The sequence below is a fragment of the Vidua macroura genome, chromosome Z (assembly GCF_024509145.1).
Source record: "Vidua macroura isolate BioBank_ID:100142 chromosome Z, ASM2450914v1, whole genome shotgun sequence".
NCBI classification, from domain to species: Eukaryota; Metazoa; Chordata; class Aves; order Passeriformes; family Viduidae; genus Vidua; species Vidua macroura.
Genome location: NC_071611.1, coordinates 44,881,118 through 44,902,476, shown reverse-complemented (window position 1 = coordinate 44,902,476; position 21,359 = coordinate 44,881,118). Strand labels below are relative to the sequence as shown.

The 21,359-nt window shown below is 36.0% G+C and overlaps 1 protein-coding gene across 4 annotated transcripts in view; it reads left to right on the top strand.

Moving 5' to 3' along the window:
• HOOK3 (hook microtubule tethering protein 3) overlaps positions 1–21,359 on the top strand; it is an 85,669-nt gene that overhangs the window by 26,915 nt on the left and 37,395 nt on the right. For 3 of the 4 annotated variants that reach the window (XM_054003188.1, XM_054003190.1, XM_054003187.1), the window contains exons 4-9: positions 4,641–4,691; positions 7,594–7,726; positions 9,815–9,882; positions 16,890–16,952; positions 18,278–18,361; positions 19,390–19,553. In XM_054003188.1, the coding sequence (XP_053859163.1) occupies positions 4,641–4,691; positions 7,594–7,726; positions 9,815–9,882; positions 16,890–16,952; positions 18,278–18,361; positions 19,390–19,553 (563 nt within the window). Of the gene's footprint in view, positions 1–2,302; positions 2,392–4,640; positions 4,692–7,593; positions 7,727–9,814; positions 9,883–16,889; positions 16,953–18,277; positions 18,362–19,389; positions 19,554–21,359 lie in introns of those variants that run through there. The other variant, XM_054003191.1, reaches the window with a different exon arrangement.

Genomic DNA, 21,359 nt, shown 5'->3' with positions numbered 1-21,359 from the left:
CATGGTCATCAGCGTTGGCAATTACAGAATAAACTGTTAGCTCTCTGAGGGGTGACATAAAAGTCCCCCTTCCCCTCCCCCCCCCCGCCCCGTTGTCTTTTATTCAGTGTGGAAAGCTTAGGAAGGAAAGGAGACATATTGTTCAACTTGATTTCTGACTTTTTCTTCTGAACTTTTCATTTTGGCATTCAGACTCCACCATCAATTTAAAGTACAGTTTTATTGATGTTTATGGTAGCAAGCTGTGTTAGTCTTGTCAACTTTCTCTACCTAGTCTTTCTCTAGGTTCCGCCTATAATCAGTGATGAGACATGTTCCTGCAAAATGCAGTTTAAATCAGAAACCATATGCCTGTGAGAGTGGTACAAACAGTTAACACATGTGCTCCCTCCCCTTCTTGGTGCATGCACACACACACACCCCCACACACCCATGCCCATCACCCCCCACCCCACTTGTTAACTGCAAATGGATAAAAATGTACCTTAATGAGATATCCAAAGCTTATTGGTTAAGAATTCCCACACCACTTGAAAGTGTGTGCTAGCAACATTTCCAGAGGTTATTCAAGATCTGAAATTAAAAAAAAAAAAAAAAAGTTTACACAGAGCCTCCAGCACAGAGTTTCAGTCATACATGTGATCTAAGGGTAATGCAAGATTGGAGGCTGGCTGCCATGTTGGAGGAAAACCAGGAAGTTAGATATCCCATGCTTGCTTTTTGTCAACAATCACAAGCTTAAGGGCATTTTCTATTGCCCACGTTATTGGCCTTTCCCTTTGTTACACAGCTATATTAGCAAAGAGAGAAATCTAGACAGACTGCACTTGCAAACCTGAGATTGGAAACAGTAAGCAAGTTGTAATTAAATAGAGATTTTATATGACAAGTGAGAATAAAAGAAAAGTAGGAGAAAAAAAAAAACAAGCAACCATTAAGTCTTATGCTGTTGGCAGATCACATGATCTCTGCTTTCATTCCAGTCAGTTTATCAGGTTAATACTGTGTACTAAGGGTCAGTGTTATACTGAGCACTGTGTGCTTAGTATGTAGTGCCAAGATGGCTGTTAGCAGAGAGGGTAATGATAATTTAACACAGAGAGCACCCACACAACTCTGGTGTGGGTATTTGTGAATTTTACGTGTTCAAAGGAGTGAGAATATTGAGGTTGCATCAATAGTCTCAGATGGTAAAGAGATTGAAAATGGATAGAGGTTTGTCTAGAAATACTTATTGGTCCATCTGTTGTGAATTGCAACAAATTTCTGAAGTGAAATAAAGCATAGTTGTCACTTTTTTTACCCCAGTAAACCTCACATCTTTTCCAGCAGAAGTATGGCTGCAGGGAATGAATGTTAAAGGTGTTGGAAGGGTAGCGTGTATATTTTTATGGAAAAGCAAGAACTCAGGTTGCTGATGCAAGAAAATAGGCATCCCATGTGGTCATGTGCTGACATCCGAACAGTGGTTTAATACTTTATAGTCATAATCTGTATTGGCAATTCTTTCTGTTGTGGTCTGACATTATGTAATTTATTGGTCACTGTTAACTACAGTTAGGTTTCTCTATGTGCTTAAGAAAGTGAAAAGTAATTCTGAACAACTGTCACCTGTTGACTTATTCGGATGTAATTGGTTATCTTTAACACTTTCTTGGGCTGTTGTTCATTTTCATTCAGCTGCTTGAGGTCTTTGTTTCATATGCTTTGACCTCTTAAATGTTGCTGGAACTACTCAGTTCAATTTCAAAGTACAAAATATTAGTGGTAGTTTCCCTGTGATGATCCTCTCTCTGCTGGGGCAGTAAAACCATCTAAGTTTATTGACTGCAGGCAAGTTATGAAAAAAATTGAGAGCTGTCTGAGTAATACTGAAGATCATGGTTAAGTTTAAGTCAGTCTTAGTCTTAAAAGAAGTCTATAAAGAAGCTACTTTAACAATTGTCTGATTGTGTGCCAAATACAAATATGGTACAATTAATTCTTGAAAACAAGCTACCCTGGTACTGTTGATTGACAGTGGGGTGAAATAGGACAGTGAAGATTTCTTTTTCAGTTTGTTTGCTGTTCTCTTCTTTCAAGAATGCTGCCCTATATGCTCATTTTCATGATGAATTTTGATCAATATTGGTTTTGTTTCAGTATCTTGACTCCAAGCGCTATAAAAGTTACATAGAGGAAGGTGGCTTTTTGTGTTTAAGGAATTTTAATTCAAAAATGCATACAAGGAGAGGGGGAAAGAAGTATTTCACAGGTTTCCATTTGGTTTCTCATTTTTTTGGGATTATGTTCAAGTTCAAGGTTCCTCACAAATGTTCTCATCGGTAAACTGGACTTAAATTCTGCAACATGGCCCTTGCGTTTCTGTGGCTCTTTCTGCAGCAGACTCAGGTAAATTATACACCAGAAGATTTTAATTAATCAAGTTTAAAAATTATATTCCAATCAGTGTGATATTCTTTGTGGTGATTTGATATAAAAATAAAATTTCTTAATTTCTTTAAATTCTTAAATCTGTTGTAGACTTTGGTTATGATTGCGCATTGCTTTTAAGTGGTGGTCTTGGTTGCTGTTGGGCAGACACCTAGGAAATAGTTGTAGCTCTTAAAGGATCATGCTGTGTTGTGTGTAATAGTACAGAAAACACATGTGCTTTGGTGTAGAAGGTGTAAACTGCCTATTATGCCATTTTGGGAGTGACAATAAATGTCCTCATATACTTGCTATCATGTAGCATCTCCAGTTCTCATTCTAGGTTGTCAGGGCATTTGATGTGTCACTTTTCAGGTCCAAATGAATTTTTGTTTCTTGTATGACTTAAAATTCAGTGATTAAGGAGATAGTCAGAATGTTCCTATATCTTAATAAGGAATCAACTTCTGGCACTTCTTTTCAAAAGGGAGTAGATTAATAGGAGTCAGGTAATCAGATTGTTATCACTTTGGTTTCCTTGGCAAAAATCTTCTAGTGTGTGTATCCTGTTCCTTTCTTGAGTCTGGAATTTACTTTCATCACCTCGTTTTGTTTGTTGACCATATTGAAGTGTTGAGTTTGTCCCTAGATTTCAGTATCAGGTTTCCTAACAGCCATCAGGTCCTTTGAAAGGTAAATAATTTCTGTTAGTGGACAGAATCTCCTAATGGGTATTTCTGGAATGCGGTCAAGAATATAAAATTTATGGTGGTCTTCAAAGGCAGTTAGAACATGAGAGGTTTTGCTCTCCCTTCATTGCAGTTCCACAGTTTGCTGCTGTGGCTGCTGCTGTCAGTGAGAGAACTTTGTGAATCCTGTTTTTATTGGTTTTAGTCTTTGCAAATCCTGTTTAAACTTCAGTCATGCAATCATTTAGGTTGGTAAAGATCCTTAAGATCATAGAATCCAACCGTAAACTGCCATGTCCACCAATAAGTCATGTCCCAGTGTACCACATCTACACAGCTCTTTGCACACCACAAGGATGATGGCTCAGTCATGTCCTGGCTAGCCTGTTACAATGCTTGATAACACTTTCTGACAAAGAGATGTATCCTGATACTCTTCCTTGCAAAAATCTCTTCCTGGCAAAACTTGAAGCTTTTTCCTCTTGTCCCATCTCTTGTTACCTGGGAGAAGAGGCTGATCCCCACCTGGCTACAGCCTCCTTTCAGGGGTAAAGAGTGATAAGGTCACCCCTGAGCCTCTTTTCTCCAGGCTAAACAATTTCAGCTCCCTCAGCCACTCCTCTGTCCCAAGAAACAGTGTGCTGCTTCTGTTATCTAAATTATTTTCTTAAATACTTGAACGGTGATTGGTAATTTCTGTCTAGCAGTTACTTTCAGCAAAGATTCTTTTTTTTCACCTGAATTTCACCTGTGAGACCCATGGACATTTTTATAATTTTAAACACAATATTTCCAGAGACTTGATGTAAATGGATTTTTGCTGGGAAGGGAGCAATACTCAGTACTAGAGGAATGTGACATACATTCTGTACAGCAGGAGGTACTTAACTGATGCCACTGGTTATGCAAATGAACAGAAGCTATCTCTGTATAGCAGTGAAGTCATCTTGGAGAAATGTGGATTTTGTCAGATACTGTAAGGCAGACATTCATTTGTAGAAACTGGAAAGAAGGACAGAGAATGACAAGAATAAAAATGAAAGAGCTAAGAGGAATCATTAATGAGAAAAACAACAAATTATACTTATATGAGTTGAGAATAAAGGATGATATTGAGCAGTAGCTGGTTTTGATTTGGAAGAGGTTTATCTCTGCAGAAAGTAGATTACTAGGATACTTCAAGAGAGGAAAGGAGGGGAAATAATGTTTCAACTTCTGGATGCAAAGATAATCCTAAGATAAACAAGTATCTAAAAACATTCATGCCATAGGATCTGATTTAAAGTCTATCCAAGACAATGTTATATTTTTCATAAATTTAAATGGGTTCTGTGAATTCATAAAGATTTGTGGTCACATCTGGAAGTCTGATCATAAGGGCCTCTTGCATAACTTTCATGTTTCTAAATTTATCTGTGCGTAAATAGATGGAATTATAGCCTTCTTTTTGTGTGGTTCTTCTGTGATTACCCACTTTATGATCATTTCTCTGTAAAATGCTCCCTGTATTTATTGTATTTCCTCCTTCTTGTCAAATAGGTAAGCAACCTGAAGAAAATTTTAAAAGGAATACTGGATTACAACCATGAGGTAAGAACTATTTGAACTAACCTGCATCTGCTTGCCTTTTGAATTATGTATTTTAGTTAACATGCAGAATACAGTTTATTTTCCTCAGGTTAAGTTCTGGCATTTTCTTGCAAACTTATTGGCATATACAGTGATTCATGACCTATTCCCTAGTCTTGGCCTTCTTCAAACCTTCTCACCTGCTTTATTGAATACTCAGGAGTTCCGGAAAGCCTGATACGCAAATTTTCTCATATGAAGAATAGATGGCTTTATTGACTATGTTCTGATGATGGACTTTGTGATGTACTGTAATGTACCTGTGTCTGATTTTTTTCCTTCCTCCTCTGCATCTGAAGTCTGTTCTTTTCCTTATTTTTCTCTTGAGGAGAGTGAGTAAAGAGCATTTCTAGCCTCTCCCAACATTAAGATTTTAAATTAAATATTTAAATTCAGTTGTATTGGACTCATTCCTTGTCATTCTCTCTTATTTTGAGCAAACTCAGCACTTAATTACTCCAGAGGAGACAGTAGTTTTTCTTTCAGTGGTGAATCTTCTGCTGAAATATGCTTTAAATGATGTTTGAGACGAATTGATCTGTACAGGCAGCAGCACAAAATCCATATTATGCATCTTCCAGAGATTGCTTGTTTCAAAATACTGTCTTCTCATAAATACTGCAGAGATTATTTGTTAATAAATTGAAGTACATCAGAAAGAAAATTTTAGACTTAGGTCATCTTCAGTAAATGATTAAGTATCCATATTTAAATAAATGTTGAAAAGTGATGATTAAGCAAGCTGGTCATGACTGGGAACACTAAAAGAAACAGATCAGGTTTTTGTTATGGAAAATTAATATTACTAAGACAAAGTGATGCAAGCTTCTTTTTGGTTGGTTAGTATGTATGATGATTAAGTCTCTAGTGTCAAAACTTTACTGTTAGGCAAGTTCTGAGTGGATTCAAGCTGATTAATTTCTGTAAAGGTAGTGCACATTTATTAATCTCACTGGATTTTGGTTTAGGTTGGTATTTTTGCTGCTGAGGCAATGCTGGAGGTGATAGTAGGGGTAATCTGGATTCTATTAATGGATTCTATTAATGGATTCTGCTTATGTTTTCCTCAACATTATTCCCTTCCTTGCTACGAAAATATAGATATGTATGTGGATTTTACCTGATGTAGGTAAAAGCATTTGACAAATATGTATACTAATATTGTTCACCCTCAAAAATTCAGAAATTTGTATTGCATTCAGAAGAACAATCAGTAAAACTGCTACATTTGCTGTCATTGTCCATTAAAGTATAGAAGAACAAGAAGCCTGAGTTAACTATTTATAGCTTTCATGCTTTGTTCTGCCTCAGTTCATCTTGCTGTAAATCTCTGCTCTGCAACTGAAACTTTTAATTTTTTTGTAAATGTATCATTCTTTTGTCTTTTGAAAATGGGTTAAATGCTCTTTTTCATCTCAAGGTAGTTATTGTACAGTCTATCCTTTATTTTCATATTTCTTTTAGGGCCTTTGTTGGTTTTTTTTAGTTCTTTTCTTTAAATTCTTTTTCTTGTTTATTTCAAACTCAGTTCACATCTTCACATCCTTCACTTCTTACTAGTGCCTGCCAATTTATCTCTTCCCTTCAGCTTTCCTCAACAGGAGTTTTTTTGTCAGTGACTAGGAAGTCACTGTAGTGGTGTTAACTTAAACACAGTATTGCATTTGAAAGAAATTCAAGAAGTGCAGATCAATATAGAAATGCATATCAGAATCAAAACACATTGTACTTTCTGCTAATGCAGTCTGTATATGATGGTAATATTTTTCATTGTGGTTGATGCATTCACAGAATTCTTTTGACGTAAAGAAAGTCTTTTCCAACGAGAGTGAATCTGCGTGCTTTAAAGTGTGCAGAGATTTTTAGTAGTGTTGAAGTTAATTCTTTGAGAAAACTGCTTAAAAATCCTGCTGTTCCACAACAGAAAACACACCGTACATAATCGGAATGGAACCTCAACACTTCCATGAAACCCAACCCTACTAAACTTCACAATAACTTGTTTTCTTTGTATTCTTCCTATACGCTGTGTTTTTTATAAATGCCTTAACCTGATTTCTGTTTTTCTTGGGTATTGCACAAAAAAGAGCATGCAGCAAACACATGACTGATACCCTCTATATAGTCATTGTTTCCTTATTGCGCCCTGTTTTAAGTTACACTTTCTTTTTATCTGCAATTAATGTGTCAGTAATGTGTTTAATTCCAAATTTCATATTCATGTTTTCGACCCTCTGTTCAGTAAAGAGCAATTTAGCAGAATTGTCTAGTTCCTTCTACTGCCAATCATAAATCCTTAATGATCTTTAATTATAAATCAGATAACACTAATAGTGAGTCACACGAGCTTTTGTTTTGCGGGGTTTTTTCTTTTCTTTCTGCATGTGGGCTGTTTAATTACATGTCATTGTACTACTACCTCAGTTTCTCTTCCATGGAACAGCTTTCTTAGCTGTAAGACTTGCCAGATATCCTTAAATTTGCTAAAAGTGTGAGGTCTAGTGATCTGAGTTTTTTGCCGTCTTGTATTTGTCACCTGTCAGTGTTAGATCTATGTATTGTATAGGTGAAACATGTTTCAACATTTAATTCTTTAAGAAAGAATCTTGCTAAGTGTTTATCTAGTAGTTGCTTGTGAGTTGAGACAGTCACGTTTCTTTTCACAAATATTATTTGTATCAAACAGTATGATTTTATAGTGGGATGTTACATTAAGCAATTTGGTTTGTTTTGAAGGTGTACTCAAAACTATAGTAAAGTAAGAGTGAATTGCTGTTGTTGATTCTGAATCATCTTCGTATGAAATAAATTGATATGTATATGTTCAGTGATACAGCCATGCATGTACCTTGTCTTTATGTAGATTCTAGGGCAACAGATAAATGACTTCACCCTTCCTGATGTTAACATGATTGGAGAGCATGCTGATGCTGCGGAGCTTGGGAGAATGCTTCAACTTATTTTGGGATGTGCTGTGAATTGTGAACAGAAGCAAGGTAATAAATTTGAAAACATGTTTTCTTGGTTATTGTGTGACTATTAAGGAGAAAAATTATATTTCTTGGGTTTCTGTCAGAAACAGATTTTAAAAAATCAATAATGATGACATTATTTTGCTGTACAGATAGTAACTGTTTTTTGGTGTAAGCTTCACTACTTTTGGAGACACAGACTGGAATTGAATTTACTTCCAAGATGCAGATTTTCAGTTTTGGTTTGCTAAGCTGAAAAATCAGTCTACAAAGAAAAAACTATTTGGTACACCTTTTAACCATTTATGAGGTAGATCAGTATAGTTAAGAATGGAAAAATGTGACTATTGCATTATTCAGCATAACTCTTGATTGTAGAGATGGATTCCAGGCATCATTTTACTACATGGCCAAAAGCCATCAGTATGGCTAGTGCTTGGTCTGACGATATGTCTGGTGTTACTGTAGTTTCTGAGATGTTTCTATGAGGTTGGCAAATAGGAAAAGTAACGCTGGGAACCATGCCCTTCTGGGCAGCAGCTGAAGATGGAGCACAATAAGGTCATCCAAAAAGTCACTTCAGGCCAATTGCCAGACAATTGAATCCCACTTTAGCAGTCCCTGAAGGAGACTCTTGTCTCTCTACCCACATGGCACTGACTGTAATTCAGACCTGCACAAATACAGTAGAGACCCATTCATCTTTCTTGGAGGTGCCAGAGAGGATGTGATGAACAATGTTAATGTGTGTTAAAGTGTGCTACATCCCATGTTCTAAACTTGCTCTGGGTAAGCAGGCTGTTTATTGTTACCCAGTTACCTTAAATTACACTTCATTCAAGCCAGATGAAGGTAACAGCAAATGCAAATATTTATTCTAAATACTTTAAACAGGAAACATAGTCATGTGTGGGAAAAATAGATGTGTTGGAAAATAAGACTTTTTTTACAGTATCTGTGTGACAGTTGCATCAAATAAGTGTGTCTTCTAGATATAGCTCATTTTGTGTTTGATGGCTGCCAAGATTTTAGGCCTTTTGTCTTCCTCTTGCTTGGTGCATCTTAACTTTACAGCTAGTTTCCCCTTTCCAATTTTCCTAGGTGACTAAATCACTTTAGTTTCTCCTTCTGAAATTACTTCTATTCTCTTAACCAGGAAGTTGTCTGGCTAGTCTATTAATTAAAATAGGAGTAGTTTTCTTCCACAAGTACATAAATAACTCTGGTTTATTAAACTTCTTGTCATCTCTGTTTTATATAAAATTATCTTCCTTTTGGTGGCTATTTGTCATTTTCAAGTAGGAAGTATATCTTGTTCTTGTGTCCCCTTAACTCGTTCAGTCTGGACATTAAAAATGCACATTTGAAATACCAGAACAATCTAATTTTATGTACTTTGAGCAAGATCCAGCATGAGCAAATTTCCCACTTGAAGCTGACTTTTTCCCCAGCGTCTTTCTCTTAATCGCATCATTAAAAGAATAAAGGAGATGATGTTTGACTGGAAACCGTATTTTACTGGGCAAGTCATTTACTCCTTGACTCAGTCTAAATGTCAGAATTTGTTCTTCTGACTACTGTTATCATCGTACAAGGTACCTCTTGTGTAGCTCACATGTACACAAAATAGCTGAGAACTTAAAGTGGAGGGAACTTAATTTGTGATGTGCTACAGAAATAAAAACAGGCACCAAAAATGAACATGAAAGTGCTTTAAAATGAGGATGCTGTAAGGAAGGCAGGCTGTTACTGTTACACTTACAGAAAAGAACAACCTATGCATGGGTCATGTACTTCAAGAGCCTGAAAAGTTTGGGAACAAAGTGAGAAAAGAATAAAAGTAGTTTTTTCAGAAGTGTGAGATGCCAGGGGAGGAAAAAGGCAATCATGTACTTTTTTCATTGTTGTAGAGTTCAAATTAGCCTGGATTTGTATCTGAACAAGTTTGTGATAAAATCTTGTTGAATTTGTTGGGGTGGAACTTGACTGGTGCTTATACATTTCAGTGGCATCCATGGCATCTAGTCATTTTGTAGGAAGGAGGCAGATTCTGATCTTATCTTCTGTGACTTGAGTTTCAACATTGACATTTCAGAATGCTTTTATTTTCAGAGTACATCCAGACCATAATGATGATGGAAGAATCAGTTCAACATGTTGTCATGACAGCCATTCAGGAGGTATGCTGGGATGCCCATAGTGTGTGAAAGTTCAGTCTTTCATTATTTTACAGTAGTATGCTTTTTCCCACTTAGGAAAAACTTCGTTGAAAGTAAAGAAAATAAAGGGGACTAGATTTTGCATTTTATAGTGAAAAATTTCTTATTTTTCCTTAGAAAAATCTTGCTTTATGTCAAATAACTCTGGTTGAATGTCCCACTTTTCTTTAAATCTAGAAGACTGAAACTTCTAGATATTTTTCATACTGGGTTCCCTTTCCTTTTCTTTTCCCACCCTGTGAATCCTGAAGTGCACTGGATTGATTTTCTATGGATACCCAGTTACTGTAGAATTTTGTCAAATTTTTTTTTTTTTTTTTTTTTTAATTTAGACAAGTGAAAAAAAAAGAGAATTGTGTAACAATGTTGTTTTGTCAGCTGTAGTATTATGAATTGGGTAATGATATGTAACATGAACATATATGAATAATACAATAGGCTGGTATGTTTTTACAAGTCAGTGAGTATACTGCAGTACATTTTGTAGAAGTGCTTTTCTATGCACTTCTACACAAAGTAGATCAAAACCTCTGTTAGCCACTGAAGCCCCCCTGTGACTTACAAGAAGTCTGAAGTGCCTATAAGAGAAATACCTAGGAGTCTGTAGATATTTACTGCAGGGAAGGCCACTAGCTAGACCAGGCCATTAGCTAGGGAAGGCAGGAAAACACTAGTAATCCTGTTTCTTCTGAACCTGAACAAGAGAAACTAAATTCCACTTTGAGCTTTAGAGCAATTTCTCATCTCTGTAATGTCTGAATAGAGAAAGAAATATCAGTGACCCTGCAAGGGAATCTCTCCACAGTCATCACTTTGACTAGTGCTGTATCCATGTAGTCATACATTCAGTTGTCTGTGTGTGGATTGCAGCAGTGACACATGCAGAGAGGACTTTGGAAATGAGCATCAAAAGAATTGTTGTCTAAATCATCTTCCAGTCAGTGCTGCCAAGCACCAGTTTGCTGGAGTTCTGGCGTATTTTACTTTTTTTAAAGTTTTGTAACTATAATATGCAGTGTTTTGGTGGATTTTTCTAGTATTTTTTATTAAACCCATATTGCAGCATCACTGTCTTCTGCACCACCTTGAAATAGAAAAACTTCTTTTATCTTCCTTCTTTATGTTGAAAATCAATTTGATTTTTATAAAAGTCTCCTTTATTTGATAAAATAGCCTGTTGAAGTAGCCCACAGTTTTCAGCATTTAATGAGTAAACTTTGAACTTGTTCAGTGTGTGTGCCCTTTCACTGACGTGATGAGTAGAAATAGGAAGACATCACAGGGTAAGGGTATGTTGTCCTGGAACAGATTTTTAAAATTCAGTGAATCAAAAAGCCTAGTATTCAGCTACTGGCATAGTTCTGAGTGATTTTAATGCTACTTTGCGAGCTGCTTAGAAATTGAAGGCATTTCAGGACCAAATGAGGAGGATCTCAAGTGCTTAATGAAGAGGCAAGAAAGGTGTCTCAGACTTTGAGGCACTTTGAGAGCAAGGCCCCTCTCCATTATTTTTCAACGGGCTTGGAGTTTGGAGAGGTCTCAGTAAGCTGGAAGCTAGCAAATATTATTCCAGTTTTCAAGAGGAGAAGGAAGAAAGGTGCTGTCAGTTACAGGCCTATCTCATTTCAGTGCTTGGCAAAATTACGGAGAAGGTTATTCCGGGAGTTAGATCATAGCCAGCACAGATAGATATGGGAAGAGTTTAAAGTGGTGAAACTTCATGAGATTTTGTAAGGAGGTTTTTCTATTTCTTAGACTCATAGCAGCTCATACAATTCAAGTGACTTAGAAAAAACAGTATGTAAGAAATGAACTATGTATGAATGTTTGAGAAGTTTGTATATCACCTAATCCAAGCATTTTAATGCATTTGACATTATGAATAGTCTTCAAAATTTTGTCAGAAGACCTAATTTTCAGAATTTCAGAAGACCTCTCTAAGCTTTACTGATGTATTATGTAATTCATTTTTCTGTTTCAGCTGAGCACGTACAAATTTTTTTGATGCTTCTTTGGTTATTGTAAATCATTTTACTCATGGAAATATTTCACAAGGCGCAGTACAATAAGTTTTCTCAATTTTTTTAATGAAGAAGCTGATTTTTCAATTGAAGAAGCAGCATTTTATATGCTAAATTTTATTCAGTTATTTAATTTTTATTGACCTGCAGTTCTTCATAATGAATTTTCTTCACTTATTTAAATGTTTGAAATATGCCTTGTGCTCCATAAAAGTTCTATAAATGAAAGAGTGATTTTCTGTTATTTTTCAAGTGTAGTCAAATTGGTCTGGTGTATTGACTCCACTTAGAATCTGAGATGCTAATCTGCAGTTGTAGGTATCAAAATGCAAGTTGTGCAAAAGATACAAGACTGAATACATTCATATGTGTAATATAATAGTCTTTGTATTTGATGATTTTCAGATTTTTTTAAAGGCCCAAAATACTTTTTTAGGGAAATTATTTTGCCCATTATATATTTCCCTTTCTCCCTTCCCCTTCTGTCATTTTCCCAAGTCTCTTCCTGGAGTAGCCAAGTTCATTGTTGGTGAAGGCAAACAAATTGTTTGCCTTTGCTGTTTAGAACATCTCTAAATTTGATCACTTAGCATCTCTCTGTGCAGGTCAAGTTGAGAGTCAGAATAGTGTCAGGAGTAGTGTCAAAAGTTGCCAAGGTGGGAGAGTAGGAAAAGGTGCTTACTCTCTAGGGTAACACCAATGGTGTTACTTCCACTTTTTGGTTTTGTGCTGTTTTCCCCTCCCCTATTTTGTCCTAGTTGTTTAAAGATTTATCTTGTCTGAAGTGAAATTATTTTTTGAATAGTTAGGAAATGATATAAAAGTGTTTTACTGGGTCTGTCAACAGATATACTGGAGGTAGACTGGGTATCAACTGGAGGAAGAAGGAAGTCCAGCTGATTTAAAGGATATACAGCGTCAAACATAGCCATGACTCATAAAAACTAACATAAAGATGTTCTAAGAAAGAAAAAGAACATGACTACAGAAGCTAGGTTTTGAAATTGCTTTGTGGGCACTTAAGTGAGCTTATACAGTATTACTAACTGTAGAAAAAGCATTTCAGATAAATCAAGTGTTTTGGATTTAAAAATCATCAACTAAATAGAGCAACTGTGTTTGCAAAATCATGTGTGGGGGGAAAAAAGCTTTCATAATTCATGTTATTCATGCATGCAGGTTTTGTGATAGTTCTGCCCCTTCCCTAATCTTCATGTATCCATGACAACACAGCTTGTTCATATTTTACAGTGAAAGCAGTTAAAAAGTGAGGGTTTTAATAATACAGGATTAGCAGACCTACAGGTATTATGTAAGATAACATACCAAAGCTATGAGCATGAAAAAATATAGATGTAAAGGATTAACAGGGATTTAAAGGATTAAAGGATGACAGCTGCTTTTTATAAAACTACACAAATAACTGTAAGAATTGTCATGTTGTCCTGGAAATTGCACCATTTGAAATCCATACCGACTGCTATGCAAAATAAACCAGAAAAAGAACAAGCCTGTAAATGCTAGTTGCTAGTTTATTTCACTCTGGGAAGCTCTTAAGCAGGATTTTCTTTCTCCTGTAGAGGCCTAATGCAATTGCTTGAATTTGCAAGCACATTTTTAATGTTTCCCTTTTTATAATCTCTGCACATCATCTTCCATTTAAGTTACATGGGAAAATAGGTCATTATACTATATTTACACTAAATGATGAATTTTGAAATTAATGCCAGTTCCAGTACTGCAAAATTGTGGGGGTAAACCTTTAGTTCCTTTGTAGTCTGGTCCTGAAGAAAACTTACAGATGTGAAGGGGAAAATGAGAAGGGCACTTCCTCCTGCTTTTTATTCTCTCGACTGATTTGAAATACAAATGAAATGAAGTTTGCCCCTCTAAACTCAAAAGTGTTACCATTGCTCCACACCTCTCAAGACCACATTCTCTAGTGGAGTTCTGCTCTGAAATCACATCAGTTTTTAATGAATTTTTTTCTGACTGTGAGCTTTTAAATGAAGGAAATATATAGAAGAAAACAGTATGGAAATTTGCTTTCAAAATTATTAAAAAGCTACTAGTATTGTAAGATTAGTAATAAATAATGCAGAAAAAGCTGATGTGCCATTGAGCAGGTAACTGATTAAATGAGCATTTTGCAACTCTAAATTTCAGTAATATCAGAGAATGCTGATTGACCAGAAACAAAGTCAAGAATAGGGAAAACTAGACAAGCCTCTTATCTTGCCAATTTTTAGGTGGATGGAAGGTGTAGTGTGTATTTCAAATTGATATGCCTATCTGTATGAAACCTTGCCTATCTGTATGAAATCTTAAAATACAGCATTCAGTAAAAGTTTTCTTGAAATTTAAAAAAAAACCTAAATGAAGCAAGAGAAGTTTGGGTGAGTGGAATTGTGTGCTCTATTGGCTGTTCTATTTATGGTAAAGATTTTGCTTCTCAGTGGAGAGAAGCTGTGTACAGGCAATTCTGAAGCAGAGCATGGTCAAGACATTTTCTTGCATAAACTATTTACATACTAAGAGTATGTGAGGAGATGTGTAAGGAATAGATTGAAGCACTCCTTTGCCATGATAATTCTTCCTTTACATCCCACTTCTTACAGCTTTTTTATTGTTAACTGGTGATCAGAAGTTGGATTCCTATTGAGTTATCTAGCAATCTCGTTCTTTGTCTGATTGTGGTACTGGGCACAAAACAATCCCTTAAATTTCATCTTTAGCTTTTCCACTATACATACCACAGACTATCGAATTGCAGGGTGCTTTCTATTGCACCAAGTCATGTGAGATACATCTGCACATGTATCTGTGGCTCTTGCCCTTGATGCCTCATTCACATTTCCCCATAACATTCTTAATGTACCCCATGGAGTGAAATATACACATGCAGTGTACATTCATGGAACACCCAGAATATATATCTCCAGTATCTAATCCTACTCCAGATAATGTCCTGTTTTCTGGACATTTCTGCTAAAGGTTCTCAAGGACAGGATGTTTTGGGAGAGATGGCAAAACTTGTTGAAGAAAATAGGAATTATATTATTGGCCATGGCCTGCCCTATGGCAAGTCACAGAAAGCTATGACACCACAGTGGCCTCTAGTGGGTTGTGTGGTCACTTGTAGTCCTTCCACTCTTAAGTCCTGGACAGGCCTGTTGAGCTGGTTTTTCAAAGAGGAAGTTGTGTTAGAGCCAGAAAGGGGCGGTGGCTGTTAGGGCCATGTTGTTGTACACCCTTGCAGGCTACATACAGAATGGGACCTGCCTGTTGGAAAGCACTGACTTAGCAGGGGGAACTTACTTGTATGTGTGTGAGTACATGTGTCCAAAGTGTGTTTGTGAACAGCATTGTGGAATATAAAATAATGAGAGGAGTTCAGTATTTGGCTAGAATGGGATATCCCTGTCAGTCACCTGGAAAAGCTGGTGAAATGCAGTATTCAAAGTGTGTATAAGCATCACAGAGCAGGGAGGGATTGGGAGGTTTTGTTTAAATAATAATCAGCTTAGAAAAGAGGGTTCTAAATTGAAGATAAATTCGGCAAATGTTGTCAAGGTGTGAGGAGGACTGCTGAGGAGAGACAGATTAATCTAAATAATGCAACTAAATCCTAGTTAAGGAAATGGGGAAAGTGAGAGAAATATGAGTGTATGATTTGAATGATGTAAATGTCAAACAGATTTTTCACTTGTACATGGTGATATAAACAGACAGGACTGAGAAGTGAAGGCTCTGTGTATCCGAAAAGACCTTGTTAAGGAAAACAGTGCAAAAGCACTGATTTCTAGAAGGAATAAAGGAAGTACTGTCTCTGGAGAGAGCTACCAGGCTAGCCAGGAGATTCCAGGGAAGAAGACTTGTCCTGATTTTGGTTAGGATATGGCCTTTTGAATTGTAACTTTCATGAATTGCATCATTGGAGAGCTCTTAGAAGATAATGCGTTTGGACAGAAACCATCAGTGCTGTTCTGTAATGATGCCTTTTGAATTTGTTACAGTGTATTTCTCATTTGCAAGACTGTTCCTGTTTTTGTCTTACAACTTTTAGTAAGAACATTACTTTATTATGTTTGCTTGAGCTGTGTGGGAGGAGGTTGCTGAGCTACAACTTCTGCTAGGTTTGATTTCACTTTTACCAACTGATTGCAGTTGGTGCAGCTGATTGTTAGGTTGCTCTAAGAAAACTTATCAGCTTTTTTTTTTTTTCTTTTGATCAGTACATCAGTCAGATTTGTAGGATTAATTTGAGGATTTGTGTTGAGGGTTTGACTGGGGTTGTTTTTTGTTTTGTTTAGTTGCTTTGGTTTTTAAAAATCTAGGCCAAAACCACTAGCAGGTATTCCTGCACTGAAGTAGTACAGAAGGAATTGTAATACTCATTTCAGGAATGCACTCTACTGAATTACTTTTTAAGGTTGAAAATTACAGACAACACCAGAACAGAATTTTTGTCACCTTTGTTTTGCACTAGTAGTTGAAATAGATATGTCCTGGAGTTGAGCGGAATAAATAAATAAATTGATGTTAATATCTAAGTAATGGAAATATGAAAAAGCCACTCACTAGCAGAGAAAAATTAAAGCTAGGTCTTGCATGGTGTGTTGATATCTACTATCATTCCAGTGCTACTGCAATAAAATCGTAGTGGGTTGTTCTGTAGGCTTATCATAGACAAAGAATGTGCATTGTCAAAAGAAAAAGAGATAATGTTAGGTTTCTTTTATAGCACTCTAGATATTTCAAATTATGAAGATTTTTTCTTGTTCTTGTTTCTGATTATGTCATATATAAAAATGAAGGTAAAAACTTTAAAATTAATTCAGATTAAAGCTCCCAAAAGTAAAAATCACCTTGGTATTTCACTGAAACTTAGGTTTTAATATAAAAGTAAATCTTTGCCTTTTCTAATCCAGTATAATCTAATTGCAGTTGATGAGTAAAGAGTCTCCAGTCTCTGTTGGAAATGATGCTTACGTTGACCTTGATCGGCAGGTATCTAAGACTAGATGTTTATTTTCTTTCAATCATAGCACATCAGTGGTCATATAAAGATCTCAGTCTTTTTTTTTCTTTAATCATTAAAGGGTGTTGTGGAAACATAAAATAAAAAGTGAGAAACTAAATCTCAGTATTTCAAGTCCTTTAGCTTTATAAATTGACTTTGCTTCTATTGTATATTTAAAGGATATAGAAAAGTTGGTTTGAAAAATCAGTCTAGCTGTATGACATAACAGTGCAAAACTGCAGATCTGCTTCTATGGGAATCCTGGAAGTGCTGCAAAATAGAAGAGAATTTGTATTTGAAAACAATCATTCCCGGTCTGATATATTTAAAAAATGTACAAACCAATTTTTTTTTTTTTAACTAGCTTATCCTCATGCTAACACTGTCCTACTTCCTCAGATGTTTTTCTTATGAGAAGAAGAATAGTACAGTGGTGCTCACTGTATTAATCCATTATGTTTTCTCTGCAGAAATATTAAATTCTTGCAGATGAAATTAATTCTTTGTATGTAAACAGGTCCGTAAGAAATAAACTTGCAAATGCAAGGTATGATGATGCTGTTTGAGAAAGCTCATTTAAACTTCATCACATATATAACAGTACATATATATTTTTATCTACATACATAACATGCATGCATCTATTTTATCAGACCAGTTTTCTTGTAGGTATGTTTTCTGTTATCTTAACTGCATTCATTTGCAAACCAGTGAGACACATATCTTTAAACATTCAGCCTTTGAAAGGAAGTATCAGAATATTTCCCACTGCTTATAAGATTCAGTGCCCTTTTTTAAAGGGTAGGCTTTTCTATCACATACCGGTTTTATTCCTGTTGTCCACTAGAAATAGCTTCCAGAGACTAGAAGGATTTTACCCTAATTGTCCATTCCCTGTATTGCACCTTCCAGTCCTTTCTGTATTTCAAATGTAGATTGAAAATTGAAATTACACACTCTTCGCGTCTGTAAAGAAAAGTGGTATTGACAGGTTTCTTTCGGTGTAGAGATTTGATGAGTTCTTCAGACCCAATTTTTCCTAGAGGTTTTGACTCAATTTATAGAGTAGATGTGATAAATCTAATGTGAAAGCAAATACTACTTTTAGGTATGTTTACTTTTTACTGATACACAAACTAAACAGTATTCACATCTGCTTCTTATTTTTTTCTTTATATGAGCAGAATTGCTTGGTTTTTAAAAATTTAATGTATTACCTCAATGTAGAAATAATTTTGCAGGCTGTAGTTCAGAATATTTTTAAATAGATCACAGAGAGTGATGAAAATATAAAATTTCTTGTTTATGGTAGCTGAAGAAAACTACAGAAGAATTAAATGAAGCACTTGCAACAAAAGAAGAAATTGCCCAGAGATGTCATGAGTTAGATATGCAGGTAAGTTTGCTATAGAGTCTGTATCAATTTTGAAGTGGAGAAAATATGTGTGAACTTTTAGGTGGCTGAAAATAAGCACTAGCATATTGAAACATAATTTTTAGAAGAGGGGTGAAAATGTCACAGTAATTGTTTTAACTTGTGCTAGCAGAATGAATATCATTGTTTTCTTATCTTGTTGCTGTGTTGTAAGTATTATGATTCATACTAGCAAAACTTTTTATTCGGTTAGGATGGGTTTGAGCTGTGTGGCAGAACTGTTGCCATGGAGAACTAATACAAGTTCTGCTGCTGTAACAGTTCCAGCTAATAGTAAAATCCCAGTCAGAAGTTGCTGTAGACCATTAAATGTGTATGGGTTTAGACTAAGTCTTACTGTAAGTAAATCAATGCTCATCTGGAAGACATGAGGAGTGTGAAGGGGGAGCCCTGAAAGGCATTGCTATTGCAGTCCTACTTTGAAATATTAATTCAGGTTTCTTGTAGTAACTGTTGGAATTAACAGAGCTGATTTTTTTTTTTTTTTTTTTTTTTGGTGGTTAATATATAAACCTGTGTTTCAGGTCTTAGAGCACTTTGGGTTCTTTCCACTACTGCCTGTTTTCACAGTGTTAGTGGAAAGTGAGCTATCTTTGGTACTGTGTTCCTGTTTCAGGCCTGCTTGCAGATGGCCTTTACTGTGAAGAGCTCGTTTTATTTGTTGCTAGGGAAAGGATGCAGATTTTATTATAATGAATTTGCCTGCTGTCATAACAGACTTTTTCTTTAAATGCTGGTGTGAAATACATTAAAGAATAATTATGTTTCCTGAGTTATAACTCTGTCCCTAATGTTGCAATATGTTGGTTACATCACTTAGCAATTGAATACCTATTAAATGATACAATGTATTCTTGTGAAATGTGACTTGTGAAGCCTGCATGTTTCTGTTTGTGGCGCCTGTTAATACTTCATTATGAACATGAAAAAATACTGCTCTCTGTACCTGGGTAGGTTAATTGTTCCTCTTCATACTTTTATTACAACAGGTTGCAGCCCTCCAAGAGGAGAAGAGCAGCCTGCTTGCTGAGAACCAGATTTTGATGGAACGATTAAATCAATCTGATTCCATTGAAGATCCCAACAGTCCTGCAGGTCGTAGACACCTGCAGCTGCAGACACAACTAGAACAGCTCCAAGAGGAAACATTCAGGTAGAAAAGCAATGCTTGGTTAAGTTGGTTGTTTGTAGCTGGCAATAGAGGTGACTTAGATATTTCTGGTTCTGCTGCAAATGTGAATTGTATAATGGATGGTGTATAGCCACAGTAATACAGTTTTAAAAGTGATATATACATTATAATTTTGCTCTTTACAAGATCCAGCATTTTAAAAAGCGCAGTTTCTTAAAGCTGAAGTGCTTTATATGTCACTCCACTGTGAGTTATTTTGAATTGTTTGTGTGCAGTCATTTCACCCATGTTTTGCAAGGTCAGTGAGAATGAAAAGCAGCATGCTTTCCTTTTTGCAAATTATTCCGATTGTACTTTTAAGGTTTAGTAATTCCTAGATGAAAGTTTGCTGCCGGCTGTACTGCTGGTGGCATTATCAACATAGGAAAATATGTTGAAGCTGAAAACAAATTCAGAGATGATGAAAGATACAGAGTATCCATCTATGATTATCCATTTATTTACTTTTCCCCACTATGTGAAAATACAGTTCCTCTTTAAACATCCTTCCTGGTCCTCTTGACTGTTGCTTTCAGGCTGTGTAAGCCTGTTCTGCTGAAGAAAGCTGGTTCACTTCACCATAACCTTTTCATTCTCTTTCCCATACTTTCCTTCTCCTTTGTGAGCGAACTTATAGTATTTCTTTCTTTACACTGCCAGTTTTTCTTTTGCTATCTTCTTCACATTACCTTTTTCCAATTCTATATGCCACATTACTTCCCTTTTTTTTCTATTTTGCCATTTTTCTAATTCCTCTTGCTAAGCCACCTTTCATGCTTATTCTAACATACCATCTCCCATTAGTTCCATTAAAAACATTCCGTGTTTCTCTGTCACAGCAGTTAATGCCTGGATTTTTTCTTTTTATATGTCTATCATGTTAAGGAATAAAGTAATGGTGATGTCCCCTTTTATCTCTTCTGATTCATCTCCATGCTCTGCAGTGATTCCTACCTGAGTCTGGTATCAATTACTGTTCAAACAGATTTTGTCCCTGTGTTCAATATCTGCAGTGTCAGTTACTGTAGTGTCAGGTTCTGAAGGTCATTCTAAACTGTTTTCATATATGAGACTCATTCCTGGTCTCCTTTACCTCCTTCCCCTGTCTTCATATTATGTGGCTTCTAATGTTAATTTGTATGTGTTGCTTCCAGCTCTACCTGATCAAGCAAGACATAGGTACAGCTTAACTGGTGTCTAGTGTGATACACCACTTTTCCTCCTACTCTTGCCTCTTTGTCCTTTGACTGTCCTGGTCTGTCATGATCCAAATCTTCAGTGTTTCTAGTTTGAATGACTCAAAGATTTTATCTTGTCTCCATTCTTGTAGATTGTTTTTAGACTCCTTGACTTTTTTTTTTTCATCATGCCCTTATCTCTTATCCTGGATTGTTTACGTTTTAATTTCAGACCAAACTCACAGTAGGACTTTCTGTTCTGGGTTGTGTCCTCTTCCGTTCATTCAAAATACATTGAAAAAGTTTCTATTACTTTGTTCACTGCCAGGTTAATAAAGCTTTGGCTGTGCATAGTGTATGCAAGCCGTTCAGCACCTTTGGTCAAGTTCTTTACATGCTAACTAGATAGCCTCGTTCTCCAGATGTACTGGGCATGCACAGGTTCTTTATGAGTAAATAAATAAAGCCACTTCAGTGAGAAGTCTATGGCATTTATAACATCTTACAATCAGGTCACTGTCGGAGGCAGATGAGTTGGACAGCTGAACAGAATAGAATAAAGATGTCATGTTCAAACCATGGGTGTCCGAAGATGAAAAAAGATTAAAAT